A 23390-nucleotide genomic window follows, 5' to 3' on the forward strand; every position below is an offset into this window, starting at 1 on the left:
CAGCCATTCAAACACTTGAATTTTTCGGGCCGAGTCTGGATGCAGTCAACATCCCGTTGTCAACAGCCAATGAAAAGTCTGCGGAAGTCAGTCTGTTAGTGTGTGCTCCTAGTCTTTTCAAAATCAGTTAAGACTGGTAAAATCATGTAGTGTGTCCCCAGCTTAAAGATGATTTAGGTTTTGGGCCAGATTTACATCATATCTGCAGGACCTGAACCTGTGGCCTTGTATTTAAAGCTAATAATACATGAATTATTTTAACTTTACTTACTTGCATTCACAATATGTTTTGCAATATATTTCATTGTTTCTAAGTTGTCGGTCAAGCACCTCACCACCCTCCTCTAAAGCTAATGTGCACTGCAGTATTTCTGTAAAAGTAGTTCAACACTTATTAGGCCACTTGCAGTGGCTACAGAAGAGGCTCCACATAGGCGCAATGCAGAACCAAAAATCAAGCTTTACATGTACAACATGCACTTGTTTGCATGGCATGGCATGGCATGGCATGGCATGGCATGGCATAGTATGGTATGGTATGTTATGGTGCAGTAAGTGTACTATGACCAGCTGATCTATTTGTGTGGTCTGGTGTTCAACCCTCCAGCCACACTAGAATTCTCTGCTACATTGCAAAGCAGCCATGAGGGTTTAAAAATAGTTCATTTTTTTGCAATCAACTTTAAGAGATCATTATTTGAGTAATCATAGTGCACTGCATGTTGTCATTATTCAATGTGAATGCACTCAAAGAGTACATGGCTGGATGGTCAGCAGTGGGGCTTACACTTTGCGCGTCGGTGGGCGGAGGCGTCGGAGGGCTCGTGGTTGGTGTTCACTGTCCTGATCTGTCTGGTAGAAAAACATCCTGAGAGCTTCATCTAGCAAAAACCATGTTGGCAGAGCCAGCAATCTCTGAGGAGAGAGAGAGAGGGAGAGAGAGAGTGAGGCAAGAGTGGTGGAACGGAAGGGAGTTCATGGAGATGAGGGAGAAATGCAAAAACAAGGACATCAAGGTGGATGATTACAGATGTCAGTGGAGATAAGAAGGATGAAGATGAAGGAGAACAAAGGTGGTGGGAGAGTCAACATGAAGGGCTGGAAGGAGTGGATAAAAAGATGAGGAGATGAGGCGAGAAACATTACACGCAAGGAGAGCGAAGGCGAGAGAGTGTGGCAAAGTGAGAGCCATGTAGGTTGTGGCAAAAAAAGAGAGTAAAGCATAAAAGAGAAGTGAGTGAGTGGGAGAAAGAGAACCTGATCATGTTTTTAGCGATGAAGCAACACTGAAACATGTCAAAAGTCCCACAACTACAGTCAGTCAGACGTGATGTGGGCACAGGGCAGAGCAAAGAGAAGAGAGCAGCAACGCCTACATGTTGAGCTCCATCTGCAAACTACTGCTGAAATATCCGAGTCAGTGCTATCCACCTACAGCATCGTTCAGCCCACTAAGTTGTAGGCTCCTGCACTGCATGCTGCAGAAGACAATTAGCATGCCGACAATTCTCTCCTTTGTAAAAAAACAAGAAAAAGAAAGTGGGGGTGGGGGGTATTTACCTTCATGTATGTGTTCAGCTCAGGGATTCTGCTCTCTGCAATCTCCTGCTTGTTTCCAATGTAGACTTTTCCTAGAAAAGACATTTTAGAAATGAAAGATGCTGCAGACAAAAGTCACAGAGCAAACATCTAATATATTACTATATTCACACATTGATCCTGATGTTGATGACTTCTATTACTTTTGACAATCCTTTGTACATACTTGTGATGACAGCTTTGTAAAGGACCAAGGGCTGTAACCACATTAATCTAGATTCAGCATGTCAAAATACTTTACTACGCAGAAGCACAGCATCTACATGTTATTTTCAGTTCTGTCTCCTGAAGAGGACATGCACGGTGTTCAAGAAAGCTCCTGGCATGAATCTTGTGGGGCCTTTCTGTGTGGAGTTTACATGTTGTCCCTGTGCCTGTGCGGGTTTTCTCCTGTCCAGGGTGTACCCCACCTCTAACCCCTAGACAGCTGGGATAGGCTCCAGCCCCCACTGTGACCCTAGGACAAAGCGGGTTCAGAGGATGGATGGACGGAGGGGATGTGTTGTAGGTGTGAGTGTGTGCATGAGTTGTTTTGTCTATGTTAGCACTGTCCAGGGTGTCCAGGGTGTACTCTTATCATAAGCTGATGCTAGGCCCTAGCTCCCCTGTGACCCTGTAGTACAGGATAAAGCAGATTCAGAAAATGGATTGTGCATGCACGTCTGTCCCACATGTCATAGTAATCCATCCAACAGACACTGGATTTAAAGGGTTTTAGTCTGAGAGACTCTGATGGATGGATCCGTCCCAGAGCATCAGTTCATACATTTCTTAATGGCAAACATTTATTTTGTTCCAAACAAGACAAGAGCCCACCCAGAAAACCAAATCCCTCTTAATAATGTCATATCATATCACCCTTCATCCATTATACCACACTAAGTCTAAAAATGATGAGGCAGAGCACACTTCCAACACTCTAAATCAGGCCCCAACAATTCATCCGAGGCCATCTAACACTGCTGTTAAATCAAATTTAGCACAGTCTTAATGACCCTCAGCCACAATATTCAGCCGTCTCTCTGCTCTTTCACTCTGGAGCCTGATAACTCACTCAGTCCCTCACAGACACAAATTCACTCATTTACTCACTCTCTGAGGAATCACTCACTCATCCACTCACCGCTCTTCATCTCCTCCGGCCTTATTGAGTCAAGTGCTCTTTTGACCTTGAATTCCTTGTAATATTATCACAGAAGGTCTACATAGGTAAATAGCACATAAAGACCAGGCTCATATTAAAAGCCACTGAGAAGGAAATAAGGATTCAAACTCTGACTCTGGTATTAATTTCAATTATTTACTTCTCATTAATCTGAACCTTCTCACTTGGACCAGAGAGACCTACATTCCTTTCCATTATTTTTTTTTCTGCCAGAACACCCATCACCCATCCTCCCCTGTCTCCCTCCACTCACCCCCCTGTCTTTCTTATTCCCTTTCCATCCTGATGAGATCTGGCACTGCAATTAAACCCATCAGATCTAATATTATCCAGCAGACTCCTCAGTGGCAGATGCTAAATCAGAGTTTGTAGAAAAGTAGAACTTTCCCAATATAGCCAGAGACAATGAGATACGGCCTGAGGGTCCACGAAGAATTCCAGATGCATATGTCCATATTATGTTTTATATAATATCGACAAAAATGTGGACAAATTATTTAAAAAGTTATTATATCCTGCATGTATCAAATCATTTCTATAGCCCCTTTCACACAGAGGCCATGATGCCAATGTGCTACAATAATAATCTGTTCACACTTATTCAGCACCGTGGCATGCACACAAACAAATGTGAATGTTTAGTGCATGCTTTTAAAGGGCTTGCCTGCATTTTCCAAACAAAGGAGTGTCTGCTCATGCTTTCAGTTCAGCTCTCTAATGACCTCCACACAGCTCAGAGGCACAAACAACAAAATACTCTGCATTCTGTGTGCATACCTTTTACACATTTAAGGCCCAGAAGTCTTACATTAAATATGATGTGTGTATGAGGCTCATGTCATGACTGCTGAATCTGCCACAAACGCAACCCAACCACTCTGACAAAACATAAAGTAAATATCAAAGGAAGCAAAAGACACTTAGAAAAGACAGCAGAGCATGTACTGGATAAAACTGAGGAGCAACGTATGTGACGAGAAATGAACACAAAAGTCCCAGAAACTCCAGATCCTCACAACGACTCACCAAAAATGAGTCAGTCTCCAAAGATCTCCATGTTAAAATGTCCCATGTAGCAAAAACAAACATGCTTACAGCTTGGTAGAAAAAAAATATAGAGATATATTCAAATATCATCCTATGATGTGACAGTTTCAGCAGAAGTTGAAGTCTTCATCCATGTCAGGTGCTAGTGATGCATGATGATGAATAGGTCAAACATTAAATTTGTTCCACCCTTATAACAAGCCAATGGCTCAGCTACAGCCACTGAGTCAATAGGCATACATCTGCATGCAACTTAAGAGTGATTGCAGTGCAATGAAATTTGATTCTCCATCTATGTGCAATCCACACATTCACAAACACCACACGCTGTGCTCATCTCTTCCAAATCAATGGTCCGAGCCACCCATTTATGCTCTTCAGGCTGTTATTGGTGCAGATGTTGGCTTCCAGCCTCCGATAATCAATACTGACACTGACAGCAGCTCCCAGACCGACAGACTTATGAGAAAACAATGAGATGAATAAAGCTAAAGTCACCAAGCAGATGAGGACGGGAGGACAAACAAAACAGCACAGCGCATAACTGGGCCTGAATGTATTCTGTCAAGTTTCTCTGCCTTTAGAGTTGAAGAGTTAGATTGTGTTCTGTGGACTGGGAAGCAAATCCTTTTATCAAATACCACTCAATTAGATTAAAATTATGAAACTGTTTTTATATAAGAGGACATTTTTGAAAACTAGAATCACTTTAGTTTAGTTTAACCCATTAAAGTCTGGTTGTGGCCCTTCTGACCACAGAGCTTAATCAGTTTTAACAACAGCTGACTTACATGGGCCAGTGACTCTTTCCTCTTGGACCTTAGATCAATAAAATGTCCAGGATGTGCTCTTTTGGTTGCATTTCATATCTCTTTTCTATTTCTGACTTACATTCAGCACAAAAGCAATTTGCTTTAGAAGCCAACGAGAAGTGAGACAATATTTCCTCTGAGTCACAGTTTTTGAAGAGAAAAAAGAGACCAGGACAGACTAGATATGAGAGAAAAAAGTTGAAATTAAAGTCAACATTTATGTTTATGAACAGTAAGTGTAACATAAATACACATGGTGAGTGAGACCCACGCTGCTCAGCAGTATGGCGGACAGCTGCTCTGGTGTGGGAAACACTGTGAACCGGCTTCCATAGTTTCTGTGTGGGCAGGCTACTTAGAAACAAACAGAATCTAAATGAATTTCTAGTCAAATCTACCAGGGTTTATATATGGTATTTACATTGAACATGGGTAATCTGGTTACTCAATCCCTAATCACAATATGCAGGTTTCTGATCATCTGTACACAGCTGTTTCCCCTCATGTGCCTGGCCAGGATAAGCCCCTTAAAATTGGATGGATGGATGGATGGATGGATGTCTTGCATCCCTCCCCCATCATGGTGTCTCTTTCCCTGCGGCATTCATCTGTCCTTCTATCCATCTGCTCTTTTTCAGTTAGTCTGCATGTCAATCATGTCTGTGAAATGTACCGTGCTCACTTACTACAGTCTTATGATATTTGGTTTCAAACTGACCTTGCTTGCTGCAGAATTTCCCACATTTAGTCAGACAGCATGACACTAGGCTACAGCTGTGTCAAAAGATAAGAGTGCTAAAGACCTTAAAAGAAGGGAAACAGGGTTCATTGGGTTCAACAGACAGAATGATTGTAAATGTTGGCAGATATCTTGGAGGAGAGCCAGGGTTTCAATGCAGCATTTTAAGTGCTCAGGCTTCACATTATTATGCAGTAATGGGTAGTGAAAATATGTTGTCACATTTACCCCTGTGGCTTAAAGAGAATTGGATTTACATAAAAGTTAGTTCACTCCAAACTCTGGCTAAAACTGTAATCACATCTCCAACAGCCGCAGCAGTAATTATTCTTTGCAATATTCTGCTTGATTTCATCTGCAGCTAATGTGTTTTTATCAGTCATCAAGCAAACGCAATCATGTCTCAGTCCACTTTGAATACTCAGGCACAAAACCAGCTCTGTGTCCAACACATGCACTACAACCATTTTAGAGAATCAGTTCTTTCTGCCGAAGGAGAGAAACCCAGCCAGCTGTCACCGTCAACCCAGTCTGTTCCCCTCCATATGCATGAAGCAGAGCAGGATGAGTATGCATTCCAAGGTGAAGGTTACAGAGTGACAAGGCAGAAAGCACACGGTTCACTGTGTACAGTCAGCAGCAGAACCCATACAGGGAAAGACCACTGTGAAACTCTCCAGATTGGAAATGATTTTAAATAAACAAAGAAATATTTAGCATTTTTCCGATCAAACACTGTAATTTACCCTAAAATTAGATGACCTCTCATATTAATCATCTGCAAAACTATGACACTCATTGACTTCAATGCATGCATCATCAATATGTTGTTTGTTAATCCAAGTCAAAGTAACTACAGTTAATGTTGTCAGATAAGCCACTTAACAAAACTGAAAGTCAAAATCTTTGCATAGTTTGCCTCAGAGACTTCCTCATGCCTGCCTTTCTTCTTTACATCAGGGTTAAAGAACACAGCCTAAAGTCAGCGGTCTGTTGATTTTAAGGCGTCTGACTCACATGTATTTGAACAATGTGAAATATGACACCACTTCAAATTTTCTGCTGGCATGCTACTGCGGTTATGAGTGCTGTGAACACACACACACACACACCTGGCAGAGAGGGCAGGATGCAGGTGTTGGGACCTGGTTTCTCTGGATTTTCAGGGAAGTATCTTGCCTCAAGGATCTGGTGGAGGTTGAAAAATTCTCTGTACCTCCTATAGATCAGATATTTACCACCTCCTTTAGTCTTCACCTCGATCGCAAACCTCTGGAAGGGAAAATACAAATGAAAGAGCAATGCATACCATAAATTGGGACTTATAAGCTCAGTCCAAGGTTTGTGGTCATTTATTATATGCTTACAAAGTAGTCAATGAAGCCCTTTTTCTCCTCAATGTCAGCAATGGTGGCACTGACAGGGATGTTGTGAGGAAGCTGATCAAAGTCACTATGAAGGAGAGACAAAAGGCTTTATATGCACGAACTTTAAAAAGCACAGGATCTGAAATCCAGGCTGCACAAGAGAGCAAAATAACCTCAGATCATCCTAATCTTGTGATTTTTTTTTTTTTTTGCAGAAATACATTTGCTGCTGTGGAATGTCCCCCTACACTTTCACAACCCTGCTATACTTAGGCAACCAAAAAAAACAACAACAACATAAAAACTAAGATATAACAACAACCCACCGCTTTTACTCACTGTGTAATGCTTGCTACAGAACCTTCTACGCACGGTTCCTTCCAGTCAAACACTCACCTTTCGTCGCGTATCTGCTGCATTGACATGATGTTGCGCTAGGTGCGGACCAAAAGAGAAACTTTTGCGCTAAGAAAGTTGCCTCTTTATGAGCGAACAACGCACCCACTGACTGACTGGCTGGGTCTGGAAAGGTCTGAAGGCGAAACCGTGCGGAAACAGGCAACAGGAAGTGAGAGTTCCCTAAAACAGCAGAGAGGTCTCACTAGACACGAGGCAGATGTGATGATACTGTCGACTGACGGCCGAAAAGTCGCAGGTCCGAGCACACCTGCAGCAGGTACAGATGGTGAGGAGTTCAAATACGGTCCGTAAAACCCCAACCTCACCAGACACACACACATGCACAGAGCATACATCCTGTACCCTCTCACATTATTTAAAAAGCCATTATCAATCTGCAGTACAGCGTCATCCAATCAGTGTTTACATCTCTGGATCACAAGCAGCAGAGTAGTAACCTCGCCCAGTTTTTCAAGGTCTGATCATTGTTAGTGCATATTTTGCATTGGAGGTGGTGTAGACCTGGAAGCACACAAAGACTTATACACACTCAATATGCAGGGAAGACAAAATGTTCTCAGTTTTCTTCTTACACTTCATTTTGCCTCTGTTTGTGTATTTTGTTGTTATTCTGTGCAACTTTTTTAAATTAGTTTTACAAGCAGGTTTAAAAATAGCAGCTTTGTGTCCACATTGAGCTCTGGGACCCCCCCCAAACACTTCTCAGGATTTGGCCTTTTACTGATCATTACTGAAACACTTCTAAAAGCTCAGTTTCCTGTGCGTGTTTGTGTATGTGCCACATCTATCATAAACAAATACCTTGTGCACTCAGTCCGACTGATTAGTGACTATCCCACAATGCAGATTGTTAATCTAATGGATTTCTCTCTGCCTGACGAATGTTTACTTTACTGGACCTTCTTCACTAACACCTGAGTGTCTCCCTACAGAGGGCAGGCGCCCGAAAAGTCAAAACGTAATGTCAGCTCATTGAAATTGAACTTATTCTCTTCCCCATACCTATTAGCAATGTGTGTATGTGCTGACATTCCTTCAATCTCTTTCACTTGTTATTTCATTTGAGGCAGATAGAACATCTCCTCCAAGACACCCTTTATCCTCTGCAGTCTATTGTTATTGATATTTATAAACACAGACCAGGGAAATAATCTGAGGGCACATAGTTTTGTATATTAAATCAAGGAACCCATGTGTAATAATACATTTGCAGTACTTACATTTTCTAACACTAGATGTCAGTAAAGCCACTGATGTGTGTCTTTGTGTCTTCTCTGAACACTGGAAATAAAGATGTCCAACGCAACACTGTAAATTCCAATCACATGGCTGAAAACATCATCCACAGCCTGTAACACCTGAGTCACCACATTACACACACGCACTGACGAAACCCAAAACAAGAGAGTACAGCACTATGCCAAACAAGGTGCATTAAAGGCGCATTCACTGGCTGACTTACTGTTTCCACAGTGTCACTGTACTCAAAATATTATTTGTAAAAAGCAAAACTACAAGAAAAAAAAGCGCTGAGAGGGATAATGTGGAGAGTGAGTGTGCAGCTGTGAGTATCTGCCTGAAAACTAGTGCGTGAGTGACTGTGTGTGCGAGAGAGAAAGAGTGTAGTCAAGTGCGATGGTGCATAGACGGAGTGTGTATGAGTGCATCACATATTGAGTCCATATCTATTTTCACGCAGGCTGAGATGGATCCTCTGAAACGCTGCTCGTATAACACACCATCGCCAGCCATGAATTGCAGAAACATTTTTCAAGGGTGTATTTATCTTCAAGGTCAGGCCAGCTGCTAGAGTCTGTTGTGCCTGTGTGCATGTGTGTGAGAGAATCTGTGGATTGTGAATGTGTATATGTGTGAAAGGAGTTGTGTATGTGTGTGTGTGTGTTGTATGTTTTATTGCATGCTAGCCTTGGAATATAACTTTGAAACCGAAGTACACCGTAGAATATCTTCTGATGAAACACAATAAGCCATTGGGTTGACAGGTAGTAACGCACACACAGAAACAGAAGAAGTGAGAGTGACAGACGTCTCAACACACACACACACGGATTGTGTTTATCATGTTGACAGCCAGTTGCCATAGCAACATCATAAGGGGAAGTAGAGAAGAGAAGAAAGAGGAAGCAGGTAACACTGAGCTTTATGTTGTGAAGTGTCAGTAAGATACACCAGGTGGTACAATGTGAAACTTGTTTTTTTTAATCTGCCCAACTAAATGAATATGAAAGCCACGACTGAAATGAACTGCAGTGTCTTGTTAAACACACATCAACATGTTTGATCAAAGCATAACACTCAAGAAAACATCAACATCAGTATGACTGTAAATACACACAACATCACCTAATGCAGAAACTCAACACAAGTGTTTAACACAAGCAGAGAGACACACATGTGGACCCCAAAAAAGTCATGGGCTTGGCTGGGACACTCGTTATGCTTTGTGCCTTTTGTAGTTCTGAAAGTCTGCCATGTCATCAGTAGTGGTGGATAAACTGATGTAATCCAGGGTGCATTGGTTTATATTAACATTCTGGTCACATCCTTAGCATTTAATACGTAGTTGAGGCTGGTTCATCACTTTCTGGGGTCCCCTGGAAACGTTTCCATTTTCATCTGCGCTACCTGCTGCTAGCATCTGTACAGTATTTGGCTATGTTGCTCTTATCAACTGCAAAATGTAGGCTCTAAGTAAACTGTGATTTGGTCAAATCATGACTAAACCTGTCTTTCTTCTATCTTTCTATACTGTTTTAAGTTCGACACAATGCTGGTCATCCTCTGTCCCTAATCATAGCACTATCATAACTGGTATCTCTCAGATCATGTGAAAATGTGGTGTCTCATTATTTAACAGGTTGGCTGTGTGACAGGCCAAAAACTCTCAACAACTTGGTGCATTCCTTTAACAATCTCCCACACACTCCCCCACACACACCAGCAGTAACATTAAGACTAAATATAACAGTAAAACCAGAGCCTGTGGTGCACATTTGGAAAACTGTGGGGCTTCCTTCTCCCACTCTGCTGTGCTTTTTGACCTCACGAGTTTCAGAGCGTTGCTGTAGCCAAATCATTAAATCAAATGTGTGCAAACTAAGATTTGCAGACATCGCCGTGCAATGTGAGTCATTTTCCAAGTGATGCTTTAGAGGACTCTGTATTATTTATATAGAGTCTAAAGAAATGCTTGAGTTATGTCACATTTATCCATGCTTTACTTAACCTATAGACAGAAGCTGTTATACTGAATTACTACAACATTTTACAGAGAGGGAGCTGCAGCACATGTAAGTTTTCTGTAGTTTTGCAGAGTCAGGTAATAATTATCTGTTGGTTCGTTACTGCTGCCGACTCCTGGATAACTGTCCAGATAACGTTTCTGTGACTTTATGTATAGCCTCTTTCTTGAGTGATTGAGGAGACTGAGCCCTCACTGTACACACTCACATCTGATTCTCCTGCTCTGTGGGGCCTCAAATCAGTGCGGACACCGGGTTCCCCCATGTTTATTTATAGCACCAATATCTGCTAATCTTTGGGTGAGTAGACGAGGGATACCCCAGTGATATCAACACCACACATACACGCACTGGTGGCTTCCTCTGCCATGAGTTAATGCACCACCTGTTGCTGAACAGCAAGCTGCTCATTAAAAACACATTTAATTCCTCTCAGTTTCTTCTCTGATCTGTCACTGTCTGTCTCAGTCAGTGGACATACTGTAAATCGTTTTGTGTATTTGTCATTACAGTATGAAAACATTATTGTGTTTTGGTTGACCTCAGTTTTAGTCTGCTCACCACATACTTTTCGTTTATTCTGTTCCCTCCGCTGTCAGTGCCACATATCTCTGCATCTCTCTGTCCTCCCCTCATGACCCTCTCCACCCACTACAAATCCCTCCAGCATGTTGTCCTCGCCCCTCCTGATCCTATTTTTCTACACTGCTGGAAAGTGCTGATGGGGGGGTAATTCAATAGAGAGGAGAGAGCTAAGAGAGTCTCGGGACATAACACTGAGAGAACAGAGGGTCAGTGTAGGACACAGACAGAGACAATGTTTTTGCTTGTTTGTTTTTTAATGGTTGGTATAGTGAAGTAACAAAGCTTCAACAAGCTATGTGCATATTTTATTTGTAAGAAACTGTTGTAGCAGTGAGAATAATCTCTATCTACTTTATGGAGCACAGGTGCAGATACAGTATTAGAATATAATATACTATCAGTGTACCTGCATAGTCAGGTTACTTTATCATACCCTTACACTACACACTGTACTAACAGTCCGTACTAAAACCGAACCAGTGAAATCAGCACACTCATACTGGGCCAGATTTTGCACTTCCTCCCTGAAAATATTTATGTTGAATACTTCATACCATAGCAGCATTTTAGAAGCCTCAAAAGCAACAAATCTCATTTAGTGCTCACAGTAAAATACCTTTCCTCTACACACCTACTACAAATTTATTTCTCTACTGGCCTTGACTAACTGGGCTCAGGATGTCTACACACTAGAAGATAAGAGAGAAAAGAGACACAAAGTTACACAAACGAACTACACAGAGATTGATAAGCAAGCAAGGAAGGCACTTTGTTGTTAGAGAAGGAAATTGAAAGGAGGCATAAAATAGAGATTTGGTAAACGGTGAGATGAATGTGCAGAAAGTGGGAGAAGTGATGAGCAGAGGTTGTTTGGGGTAAAGACAGGATGCCTTTGGGGAGGTCAGAAGAAGCATTAAAGATACTATAGATACTGTATCACCCAATGCTTACAATGGAAGTCATTTACAATGGAAGTACTTTCTATTAATTGAAGAAAAAGTACAAAAGATGACAAGAGTGAATCAGATATGGGTAAAAAAAACAAACAACAAAAAAAAATTGAGATTTTTTGCCAAACAAAACACCCGGGTGGAGAGAAGGCCCAAAGGCAGAGGGATAAAGTGGTATTATTAATAGGCCGGTGTGTTATTTGTTAGAGCAGCAGAGAAACTGATCACACTAGGCCAACAGTGTGCCTGCGTCATGTCTTGACATACCCCCCCTCCCACCTCTTGAAATAGAGAGAATAGGGATGTGGTTGGTGCGCAGGGGGTATACGGGGTAAGTGTGTATATGTTCACAGGCAGCTATAAAAGTCTTATTGTGCCCCCCCCCCCCATCAACTTGCTCATCTTACCTCCGGCCCTCTCTCTCTCGTCTCTCTTCTTCGGTCTCCCTCCATCACCCTCTGTCTCTCCTCTCTGCTGCACTCATCCACCCCTTCATCCAGGTAAGACAGAAAATAAATATTAAATGTGAGACACCAATGAAAACTATTAAAGGATGTGTTGGAAAATAGCTTTTTGAAAAAGTGTGCAGATTTAGATGTTAGGATGAGCTGTAGGCCACAGAAAATGGAACTTAATGATTGCTGTGATTATCTGTGACAAGCAGTTATGCTTATGTGAAGTTTTAAGGCTACGGTGGCACATGGTGACAAAATATGTTGTAGTAGCTGCAGGATTTTTACAAAACATGGTCAAACATTGTCACTACATCATACAATACTGTGAGCTCCACATTCTCATGATACCCAATACAATGATTTATTTTTTTCTCATAACAATTGAAAACATATCTCTGTAGCCTACATGATGTGACGTGTTGGCTCTGTCATTGTTTTCTAACTTGTACCAAATGAAAGGAGCAGGTGTGTGTCTAATGCCTGTTTTCATGGCCATGTGCCATCAAGAACAGGTGTCTGCACAGAACTATGTCACTGTAACTGTGACTTTAAATGTGGTTAATTCATGCTTTTCATGCTTTTCATTGTTGTTGCTATGTTGACAGGACTAGTCATAAAAAGGGAAGCCAGCTAGGTTCATAAAAAACTTTATGACTACAGCCTGGTTTTACCTAATGGTGTATGAATGTCATGTCACGTCAGGCTAATGCTTTTTAATGGGCTTCGCACTGTTAAGTTGACAAAGCTTATCTTTAGCAGTAATATAATTCATGGTGTAAAATGTGTACATGCAACTTCATGAATAATATAATCAGCTTTTGTTTGTTTTATTATTCTGAACTGCTCTTCACAAGCTCCCTCTAATAAAGTTTGGAGGTGAAGCTACTTTTCTGAGGAAACTGTGTTTATTTATAGCACACTTACAAGCAAGAATTGGCTTTCAATCCCCAGTGAAGGTCTGTCATTTGATGAATAGAGATGCTACGGTGCTAAAATATAAGCTCACTTAACCATGACAGTGGATATATATTTTACTGCAGGATAAACCACAGACTGGTGTCTGCCCTGCGTTTTTACCAATAAGAGGAAAGGGTTTATAATGAAGGACATTTAGAACTTGGCTGCTGCATGTGCTGGTGACCTTTAGAGTACAGGGTAGGTTCTCTGACCGCACCTTCAATGTACAAACAACAAAGTCTGAGTGATTGTAAAAACCACCTGTGAACTTTTGCATTACGCTGAAGAAATGTCAGCCATGTGAATTTCAAGGATGCCTGAGATGCATGTTTTTTTTTTTAATTTTTTGTTTTTAACTTTGACAAGATCAGAACAACCTGACAGGCTGGAACTGACAGCATAGTTCCCCTCTCAAAGATAAATTTATGGATTGTGCCCTTTCTGTTGACCAGACCCATCTTTAGCTGATGACATCAAGGCTTTATATTTGTATGACAGTATCTCAGAGACAGAAATAAATTTGCACATCTCAAGACATCTCAAAAACCACAAATAGATGCTCACTAATTGGGGTTTGCTGCCAAACACAAGACACGTAACAGATGCCAAGAAAGTTGAGAAAGAAAGACGATGGTGAATGTCTGTTTTTACTGTGTCATTGATAGTCAGGGACGATGGGGATTTTATTGAGGTGAAGACAGCGCAACCTGCAGTGGGACTATCACAGCTACACATTTCCTCACCGAGGCACGATGCATGACACTCTTGCTTACACACTGGAGCTCCTACAGACACAAAACACATCCATCAAGCATCTGTCTTGACCACTCAACACTTATCTCAGTGCAGTGAAGCGATAAAAAGCGGACTGAGATCCTTCAGCGCAGTTCTGACACCTACTGACAACTACAGGCTAATGCAGCTCAAAGGACATGACAGGACCAGGATAGCACAACAGAGCAGTGTACAGCATTTGTGGTGGACACAGAGAGCTGCACAATAATGTGTAATAGTCCTATAAAACACAATGGATGTGCTTAGATATCTATGGAATACTGGACATGGTTAAAACAGTCTGGAAAACATCAACAGAGCGTCAGATGAGTGCAGCCAGCTCTGCTGCTTTACTGTGTCTAAATAGAGTGTGTCTATTTCAGTAAAGCATTACACACTGCCAACATTGTTAGAGGGGAAACATGGCTTTTTCTAACCTCCAGTTTTGTTATTAATACTTTAGTTACTATTGTAAATACTGGCCTTGCAAAGGGAGCAATCCTCCAGTCAGAAGTGGTAGCGCCTGGTGTTTGTGCATGTGCATGATTTTACAATATGATACATGATTTTTGTCCATGTCTTAAATTTGACACTATAGTTTTTCACAAATCCCAGTCACGCCTCAGGCCTTAAGGCCACCGGGTCTCAGTTTAACGAGTTGTATTTGTGTATAACTTAGAACTCCACACTTTCAGCCACAAGTGGGCACATAAATGTATACATTTGGGATTTATGTTGTCTGTGACCTACAGTATCTTTGTGTGTGTATATGGTGTTGTCCACACTCATCTCCTGGTTCTAGTTTTACTCTATTTTTGACATCATGCTGTTTTTTGTCCTCTCTTCTCTCTCTCTCTCTCTCTCTCTCTCCAGCTTGCAAAATGGCAATGACAGATCTGCTAAAAACTGAGGAGATCAAGAAAGCTCTTGATGCCTTTACAGGTTTGTAATCACTGTAGACCCACAATTATATACACAAACCTAAAAAAATACAAGCCTTAGAGACTCACACACTACACACGTACAAAATGTTGTTCATGTCCTCTGTACAAGTACGTTCTTGGATGTGACTTGACTGGATTGTTGTCTTATCCTTTGCCTATTGTAGCAGAAACATTTAACCCTAAAAAGTTCTTCGAGATGGTGGGAATGAAGGCCATGTCAGCTGAAAATGTCAAGAAGGTCTTCCAAGTTCTTGATGTGGATGGCAGTGGATTCATAGAGGAGGAGGAGCTCAAGTAAGATGTTAAAACACACAAAAAACAGGTCAAGTGAGAGAGGCAGATGCAGAGTGGAAGTTCTGCAGATGATTGTGTGTTTATACACCCTGCACTTTTCTCAGGTTTGTACTGAAGGGCTTCGCTAAGGATGGTAGAGATCTGACTGATGCTGAGACAAAAGCATTCCTCCAAGCTGCAGACAAAGATGGAGATGGAAAGATCGGCATCGATGGTGAGGAAATGTACTGCACTGAAGATGATAATTAGGGGCTCAATATTCGAAAATAACAAAAATGTGAATGGTGTATTTAACAGTAAAATATGCTACAACATGTTTGGCCAGAACTTTTGTGAAAAATATTGCATTGTATTTGATAACATCAGTTTATTTGAGTTATTGTCATTAAATTTGCTAAAAAAATATGAGTAAGTCAGTAGGATTTATTGGATCATTTATGCGCATTTCCCCCTTTTTTTCCAGAGTTTGAGGCCTTGGTGCACGAGTAGGGGAAAGCCGAACACCCCCATGCTTCTTACTCCTCCTCTTCCTCACTGCATTCACATTTTGTAACTGCCACCGTCAAACTCTTCTTACCTCCCTCTGGACCCCGCAAATGGAGTCAGACCAGGCCTGCTGTCTACAAAACACTACCAAAAAACAGGCCAACGGGGAGTTATAATGAGGAGGAACATACAGGCATTAACAGGCACCAGTTTCATTTTTGTTTTTTCATTTTTATATATATATATTTAACATAACATCATAAGGATAGCTTGTGAACTAAAAACAGGTGGTATTAGTGTTGTAGACGGTGTAGATGTTATGAAGACTCCTTAAATCTTAATTTCCTTTCTCTGTGTATTCAGGTAGTGCATTTTGTCTGGATTGGTTTTATTTCTGGATGTTCACATATCAGCACACTTTCCTCCTACTCCTCTTCCTCACCCACCTTCCCTCACCTCACTCACCTCACCTCCTCTCCTCTATCTTGTCCTCCTCCTCTCTCCCTGCCTCTGATCAGATCATGTAGTAAATAAAATCATATATAAGGAGAGCTGTAAAGAGAGAAAGAAGTAAGGAATGATAATAAAAAAAAAACTTACTTAACTGTCTCTTTACTTATTTTCACAGTGAACACAAAAATAACTAAACACTAAACACAACCCAATGGAAGTACATCTGTTATTGGACACAACAAAGTTCAATATTTGGGAAATGCACTTGCTTAACTTCAAATGAGATGATCAGTGTTATTGTAATCATGTAGAGCAGCTTAGCACAAAGAAGGACACAGCAGCCTGGCTCTGCCAAGGGGCCGCATGGTCTTTGTGCTAAGCTAACTAGTTGCTAGCAATATAGGTTTTTCCAAAAAATATTAAACTATTCCTTAAAATCTTTTTACTATAAGGACACAATCTTTTGACATAAAATCCTAAATACTGTACAGAGTTGTTAAGTATTCTAATCAATTATTTAAATGGGCTGCAGTATCACTTTTTAACTGGTGCAAGAAATACCTCAACTTTTCTAATACTGTACAAACGCTCATCAAGTCTTCTTCTGGTCCTCCAGCTACAAGCCATCATATTTCATTAGATTACATTGTCCCAAAACAAAAATGTATCTCCGGCCTCCACAACCTGATCTTGCAGCCTTGGTTACAAACCCTGCCTGCAAGAGCGCTGACAGATCAGTGGATCCGAGGGGCAGATCTGTCATTGGTCGTTGTCGGCCGCAGCTTTACAGTGGCGAATGGGTTTGTGCCTCTGAAACGAGAGGATGATGGAAAATGTTACACAATACCCCACACGGTTAACTGCTCTCTGTGCACACAAATAAACCACTTACACACTCTCTGTTAAGATACACCAGACTCCATGCAGAGAATGGCAGATTTTTAGCATTTGAGCGTGCCTCAGAGGTGTCCTTTAGGTGTATACTAACCAGTTTTAACTGAATGCAAAAACACAACTACAACCCTAAATGCTGCGTGAGCCTGTATTTAAGATCTAACTGTTTGACCATTTTCTCTTCCAAGATAATACTCAAAATATAAAAATATTCACTGCTGATTTAGGATCTTTTCAGTCCATACACACTGAGAATTACCTGGGGAACAGTGGGTTTTCAGGTGGTCCATGTGGCGATAATGTCTATGAAAAAAAATATCTCTCAGTCACAACAACACAAAAAGTGAGAATCGTTTTAAAAATACTCATTAGAATTAATCATATAGTACCTGGACATCAGATGCAGATTCACTCTTCTTTTCAGGGAGCGGAGAGATTGGACGAAAATCTGCTGAGCCCCTTCTGAGATTCTGACTTGGAGGAGGAGGAGGAGGTGGTGGAGGTGGGTGTTCGTTGTGGCTCTTGGTTTGACTAGGCTTGGTCTCTGTTGCCAGCTCTGCCTTCTTCTCAGGCAATGGAGAGACTGGACGGAAGTCTACCGAGGCTCTACGGTTGGGTGTGGCCGGGGGCGGGATATCACCATAACTTTTGCTTTCTGATTGGTCTGTGTAGATGTCAGATGAGTCCAGATTGTTCATACTGTGGCTTCTATGGGAACCATCGCTGAGAGGGTAAAAGAAGCACATATGGGAATTTTTATCACAATTTATTTAAAGGTTCCTCTTTGCACTGCAGTAATCTGATTATGAGTTTTTTTTATATTCTGCGGTGTAATCCATATCAGTAGTCAATGAAAGAAAGGTTGGCAACCATTCAGTTTAAAAATTCTGCTTTGCAGACTGACAGCAATTCCTACCTTGTTGTTAAAGTGTTGGAGAAATCCTCAATAGTTGCCACATATGCAGCAGGAAACCAGCCCTGACTGGAGATTAAAAGATACAGATTAGGAAACAGCAAACTCAGACTACATACTGTCAAACAATACATAATTCAAAAACTTACTGTTAAATTAATGTACAAGCATACTGTCTTTAAATGTCTATCAACAGCTGTACAGATTCAAAATATTTTATTTTACTTTATCTCAAACTTCACATTATGACACTTGCAGACCAGCGTGGGTTTGAAGAATTGTTGATGAATACTGACTCAACTTTTGTATACTGCTGACATTTCTTTTTCTCCTTCCAGGGCCATCAACCAATTTCCCAAACAAGTAAACTAACCAACAGTGAGACATTTTTTTCTGGTTCTTATAATTAAAGAATTCTTCAGTGTGCTTATCAGAATAGTCATCCTTGTCGTGACTAGGAGGGGTAGGGATGTAGAAATGCAAAAGCCCGAGTCACAGAAAGTAGTTCGTCTTCTTCTAGCTGTGTATTTGACACAGAGCTTTAAAGTGTGATTCCTCCACAAAAAACCCTTTCTACCCACCGCAGGCTGCTGTCAGTGCGCCCATACAGCCAGCCATTACGTGGCTCTTGCACCAGTACGGTGACAGTCTCCCCCCTGTTGAAAGGCAGAAGCTTTGGGTTGGATGAAGAGGGGTGAGACACCAGGGCTCTCATGATTTTGCCTCCTCCCAGACCCAGAGATTCCCCCACTGAACTGGAGCGAGAGCGGCTGGGGATAGGAGAAGGTGCTGAATGAGGAGAAAAGATGGAAAAGAAAGGTGTTAATATAAAAGATATGTGTTGATGGAGGTCCTCAGTCCTCCAGGTCATTTTAATTCAACTGGTTAAAGCAAGGCATCTGGACTTGTGCAGTTTTCTTGAAGACGTTTTGCTTCATCAGGTTTAACTGTTTGATAGGGAAACAGTCAAACAGTACAGTTAGAACTGATGAAGCTGCTTGGAGGAGCAGCAAATTCTTCAAGAAACCCTGTTTTGATTTGTAGATGCAGTATCTCCTACCTCTAGACGGCACTCGGCCCAGGGCCTGCTGCTCCCGTCTGGCCCAGGACATATCTTCATCTCTGGCTACAGTTTGTAGTAAAGAGCTCACTGAACCTCGCAGCTGAGGAGACACAACATACAGATCTGAACTTGACTGATGTGTCTTCTCATAATTGTTATTCAAAATCTCTAAAGGTCTTTTTTTCAGTGTGCAATTAGGTCATTAGCAGCTGATAAACCATGAACAAGTCATCCAGTTTTAGTCGAATTTGCACCATGCAGATGTTGATGCAGCATATGCAGCCAGTACCTCACAGGTTCTGACTGATGATGAAGGCAAATGTTACCATTTTTTAATGACCTTCTCAGCACATAATGAGGTACCTGTGCCTCTTGCTCTAAATGTGTTCTGGACCCTCTGTTCTCATTCACTTTGTCCTTCCATCCATCTGCTTTTTGCTGGAGAGATGTACCAGTCTGAAAGAGATGAGACAGGTAAACCCTCATAAAGTCTCTAGCTGATCAGGCTGCAACAAGATTAACTCACACGCTTCAGTAAATGAGATAATGAACACTGAGACTGAGTTTCATCACATCATGAAGTAATTTACACACTGTTACATGTATGGAATAAAAAGTTGTGGCTAATTCTAGCTTCACTTAACTATACTTTCATCTGATAGATTGTAATGTTGATAATATGAAGCATTAACCCCTCTTTGGGTTATGTTAGGTTACTTTTGTGACCACAAGCCTCAATCTGCTTGAGAAATGTGCAGCTATGTGTGTGTATACCTTGTTTATTAGGAAGAGCAGTGACTGAGTGAGGCCACAGTGTTTCTCTGCTAAGAAGCGATACCTCCTCTCCTCCTCCTTTAGGATCTCTTGCTGGCTCTGCCTCAGGTACAACATGTATTCACTGTTTTCCTAAAAAACCCATACACGTAAAAAAGTTACATACTGGTAGACAGGTACCATTGTGCTACCCACAATGTGTATGTGGATGCTGTTGTACATTATTTATTACAACAGAGTATCTCATTACCAGTGAGTCTCTAAAGGTTCCTCGTCTGAGTTGTTTCTCCAAAGCCTCTGCCTGGTTCCTCACCTCCAGCTCATACACCCTGCGACTACCCTGCATGACAGAAGACATATTTTCCTGAGTTTGTAAGAGCTGCAGCAGGTCATGCAATGCTTGGTCAGGTGTTCATATATTAATAAAAGCATCAGCAACTCCAGCAACTCCGCTGTCAGGCACTGTGGGTTTGATACAAGGAAAGTAGGCATTGTAGCTTGTTTAAAATGTAAGTGCTGGCTTACAGTACCAATGGTTTTATTCAAATGAATCCTTAAATGTTAACTGATCGTGAGTCCAATAGCTTCACAACTTAGAACAACTTAGAATCTCAACTGGAGAAGGAGTTGACTCACTACAATGAGATTTGACATGCTCAGAAAAATTTAATAATTTAAAATATTTTTGTTTAATGGATTATGTGTGAAGAATGTTGTTCTCTGTTCAAACGTATACTATGATGAATATCTTACTCCCACAAAGAATTTTTGTTTCACTGAAGACCAGTCAGGTTTTAAAAATTAATGTAAAAAAAACACCACTCTCCTAAGGCTATAAACTCACATCAATGTACTCCTCATCCAATTTGATATTCTTCTCCATTGCTTGCAATACCTCGACCTGGAACCAGCGAAACTGTAGCAGGAAGAAAGACAACGTTCCTTTGAAGAGGCGATATCACAGTGGAAACTGCCCCCTTCTTCAAACACTGGTTTTTCATTATCAGGCTGATTGTGTTATTTGACTAAATCTATATGCAAATGTGCTTCATCCTCAGGCCAACTTTTTAATCTGCGACCAAGCACTTAATTATCCACATCACTGAATGCCACAACAATTAAGCACACGGCTGTAAGTGGCAGTGTGAATTTCTAACAATGCAAAGATGAACAGGTCTCCCAAAAGGCTTGTGTAAAACTACCAATGTCCTCATACGTATGTATTAGTGTGGATAACTAAGTAGCAGTAGACCTTGGATTTTTGGGAGTATTTTATTTTATTAGATATCTGAGTGAAATTTTGTTATAATTAAATTCTTGACTCAAATTGACTCAAAGCTTGGCACCTAATTAAAGAAATTCCAATAAGGCAATCTCAATAATGCAAATTGTTCTTATATCCCACAATGCACACAAAAACAATATAAAAGGGTTTTTACTTTGAAATAATGTACTGACCACTCCTTCCATCTCTGCAGTGAGTCTCCTTTGTGTTTCTGATATCTGGATGAGGACATCTCCTATTTGAAGCAAAAAAAAAGACCTGACCAAAATCTATGCAGCTTCTAAGGTACAGATGAAATCTCATGCAAAACATATGGTGATGTGTTTGACCAGTGATGTAATGCTATCACTCATTTACATCAACTGGCAACAAAACACTCAATTTGAGGCAATGCAAGTAATGTGATATGACTTATAACACAATTCAGCACTAGTCAACCAGAGATTCTTTAGATCCAACCCACTGGACTGCTAAGATGTTGGAAATTTAGCAAAGCTTTTATATCATGGGTGCCTCTGGCCTTGTCTATTGTCATGGATTGTGGTTGAGCTAATGAATTGAGTGCAGCTGAAAGGCTTCCTCGTTTATAATTCAGGGGCCGCTACTCAATCGGGCCTCTGGTCACGCTGTGGCTCCCTGACCTTCTCAGTTAGCCAACTTAGCAGAACCACAAGTGTGCTAGCATTGATGCCCTAGTCCACACACTCTTAATGTGGACATGTTAGCATCATGCAAATTACCACAACACAATGCTATCACACATCCCCAGGGTCAGAGCGAAAGTGACACTTGTGGAAGATATGCGCTCACGCATGCACTAGTGTTTTACACACATGAAGATGAGCATATACGTACAAAATAACAAGACTGCATGTGAACACACAGAGAGCGTCGAACAAACTTTTAAGGTTACCGTGTGTGTGATGTTATAATCTAGAATGTGTCAGTATCATTAGACTTGACATTAACTTGATGGAGCACTTCTCTAAAAGATTCTGAGATTAAGAGTGAAATCATTGATCACACACTCTTACCAAGTGAGCGGGATGAAAGCGTGCGGAGTGCCTGGTCACCCATTTTAGCCACAGCACTGAAGTAGGCCTCACTGCATACAGCTAAGGCTACAGGACACACACACATGTAGCTTTTTTCAAATTCAACATTTCAAATACTCAACATTATAAACCTATGAGCTCTACAGTAATATCTCAGCCAGCTTAATGATCCTTAATTTGTGTCAATCAATTCTGCTTTCTACCCATTTTGAACACAGGGTTTGCAGCGCTGACATGTGATATGTGATTTTGGTCTAGGAAAAGCCCCATGCCAGCGGGTATAGTTTTACCACGCTGCCCTGTTGCCCTGTGACTGACAGTCTCGTTCTATCAGGCAGAGAGGTGCATTAACAATGCATGCTGCTCACCCAATTACCAATGTAACACATATGATAAAGATTGGAGAAATGTAGACAGGAAGGATTAGCCAAGTCATACAAGGAAACATGATGTGATACACACAAAAGGTCCAAAGTTGCTTAATATTTTATTTTTAACTCTTATCTCCAAAGATGGCCCAGAGCAGTACTAGAAGCAAGCACAGCACTGTTGTTGGTTAGTTTTGTTTCTGATATGCTAAATATCGGCCTAATACAAGACATACTGTAATTGTTATTACTGTAATTTAAAAAAAAAAACACTTTCACTATTATAACAAAATTATAGTTAAACAAAACTCACTCACCTTGGAAAGCCTTTACATAGCTGCTTCCTAAAGCAACAAGCTTCTGAAGGCCTGGATTGAAGTGCTCCATCAGGTTCTACAGTAACACACACAAAATATACAAAGCAAGCAACACAACAAAGAAGCTGTAAGTTCAGGTGACAACATACAGTTGCAGCTTACAATACAGTATTGATCTGAGTTTCCATACAATGAACAGAAGAGAATGACCAGACAAACTCACCGAATAGACTGCTAAAGTGGATTTGTGCAGCTGATCACTACTGATGCCCGACATGGCGACCGAGTTTTATATAATAATGACTTCAAACAAGAAAAAAAACCTGGAAAAAGATATTGTCAGAATATTGTCTGTATTCCCATTCAAACTTCTGGGTGTGCTCCAGCCCTTATTGCACCTTTTGTATCTGC

General features: G+C 41.0%; 3 protein-coding genes across 4 annotated transcripts in view; 1 reads left to right on the forward strand and 2 right to left on the reverse strand.

The window, feature by feature from the left end:
• Window positions 1-7538, reverse strand: part of ncf4 (neutrophil cytosolic factor 4) — a 21080-nt gene extending 13542 nt beyond the window's left edge. Inside the window, exons 1-5 of the mRNA XM_028401715.1 lie at window positions 7126-7538; window positions 6730-6814; window positions 6475-6634; window positions 1561-1631; window positions 788-915 (exon numbers count right to left, since the gene is read on the reverse strand). Of these exons, the coding sequence (XP_028257516.1) occupies window positions 788-915; window positions 1561-1631; window positions 6475-6634; window positions 6730-6814; window positions 7126-7154 (473 nt within the window). The 5' untranslated portion in view covers window positions 7155-7538. The remainder of the gene's footprint in view (window positions 1-787; window positions 916-1560; window positions 1632-6474; window positions 6635-6729; window positions 6815-7125) is intronic.
• Window positions 1-16461, forward strand: part of pvalb7 (parvalbumin 7) — a 24842-nt gene extending 8381 nt beyond the window's left edge. The window contains exons 1-5 of one of the 2 annotated variants that reach the window (XM_028401729.1): window positions 12319-12447; window positions 15007-15075; window positions 15242-15371; window positions 15476-15585; window positions 15835-16461. In XM_028401729.1, coding sequence (XP_028257530.1) covers window positions 15015-15075; window positions 15242-15371; window positions 15476-15585; window positions 15835-15860 — 327 coding nt within the window. In that variant the 5' untranslated portion in view covers window positions 12319-12447; window positions 15007-15014 and the 3' untranslated portion in view covers window positions 15861-16461. Of the gene's footprint in view, window positions 1-12318; window positions 12448-15006; window positions 15076-15241; window positions 15372-15475; window positions 15586-15834 lie in introns of those variants that run through there. The other variant, XM_028401739.1, reaches the window with a different exon arrangement.
• Window positions 16462-16903: 442 nt separating this feature from the next.
• baiap2l2b (BAR/IMD domain containing adaptor protein 2 like 2b) lies at window positions 16904-23325 on the reverse strand. The gene is made up of 14 exons (XM_028413462.1): window positions 23203-23325; window positions 22980-23055; window positions 22274-22360; window positions 21413-21474; window positions 20799-20870; window positions 20205-20294; window positions 19955-20086; window positions 19544-19636; window positions 19178-19280; window positions 18699-18906; window positions 18121-18186; window positions 17594-17927; window positions 17464-17507; window positions 16904-17120 (listed from the first exon to the last, which is right to left on the reverse strand). Exons 1-14 carry the CDS (start codon window positions 23254-23256, stop codon window positions 17045-17047), a joined length of 1497 nt encoding a protein of 498 aa, XP_028269263.1. The 5' UTR covers window positions 23257-23325; the 3' UTR covers window positions 16904-17044.
• Between the last annotated feature and the right edge of the window lie 65 nt (window positions 23326-23390).

The sequence above is a fragment of the Parambassis ranga genome, chromosome 1, assembly GCF_900634625.1.
Source record: "Parambassis ranga chromosome 1, fParRan2.1, whole genome shotgun sequence".
NCBI classification, from domain to species: domain Eukaryota; kingdom Metazoa; phylum Chordata; class Actinopteri; family Ambassidae; genus Parambassis; species Parambassis ranga.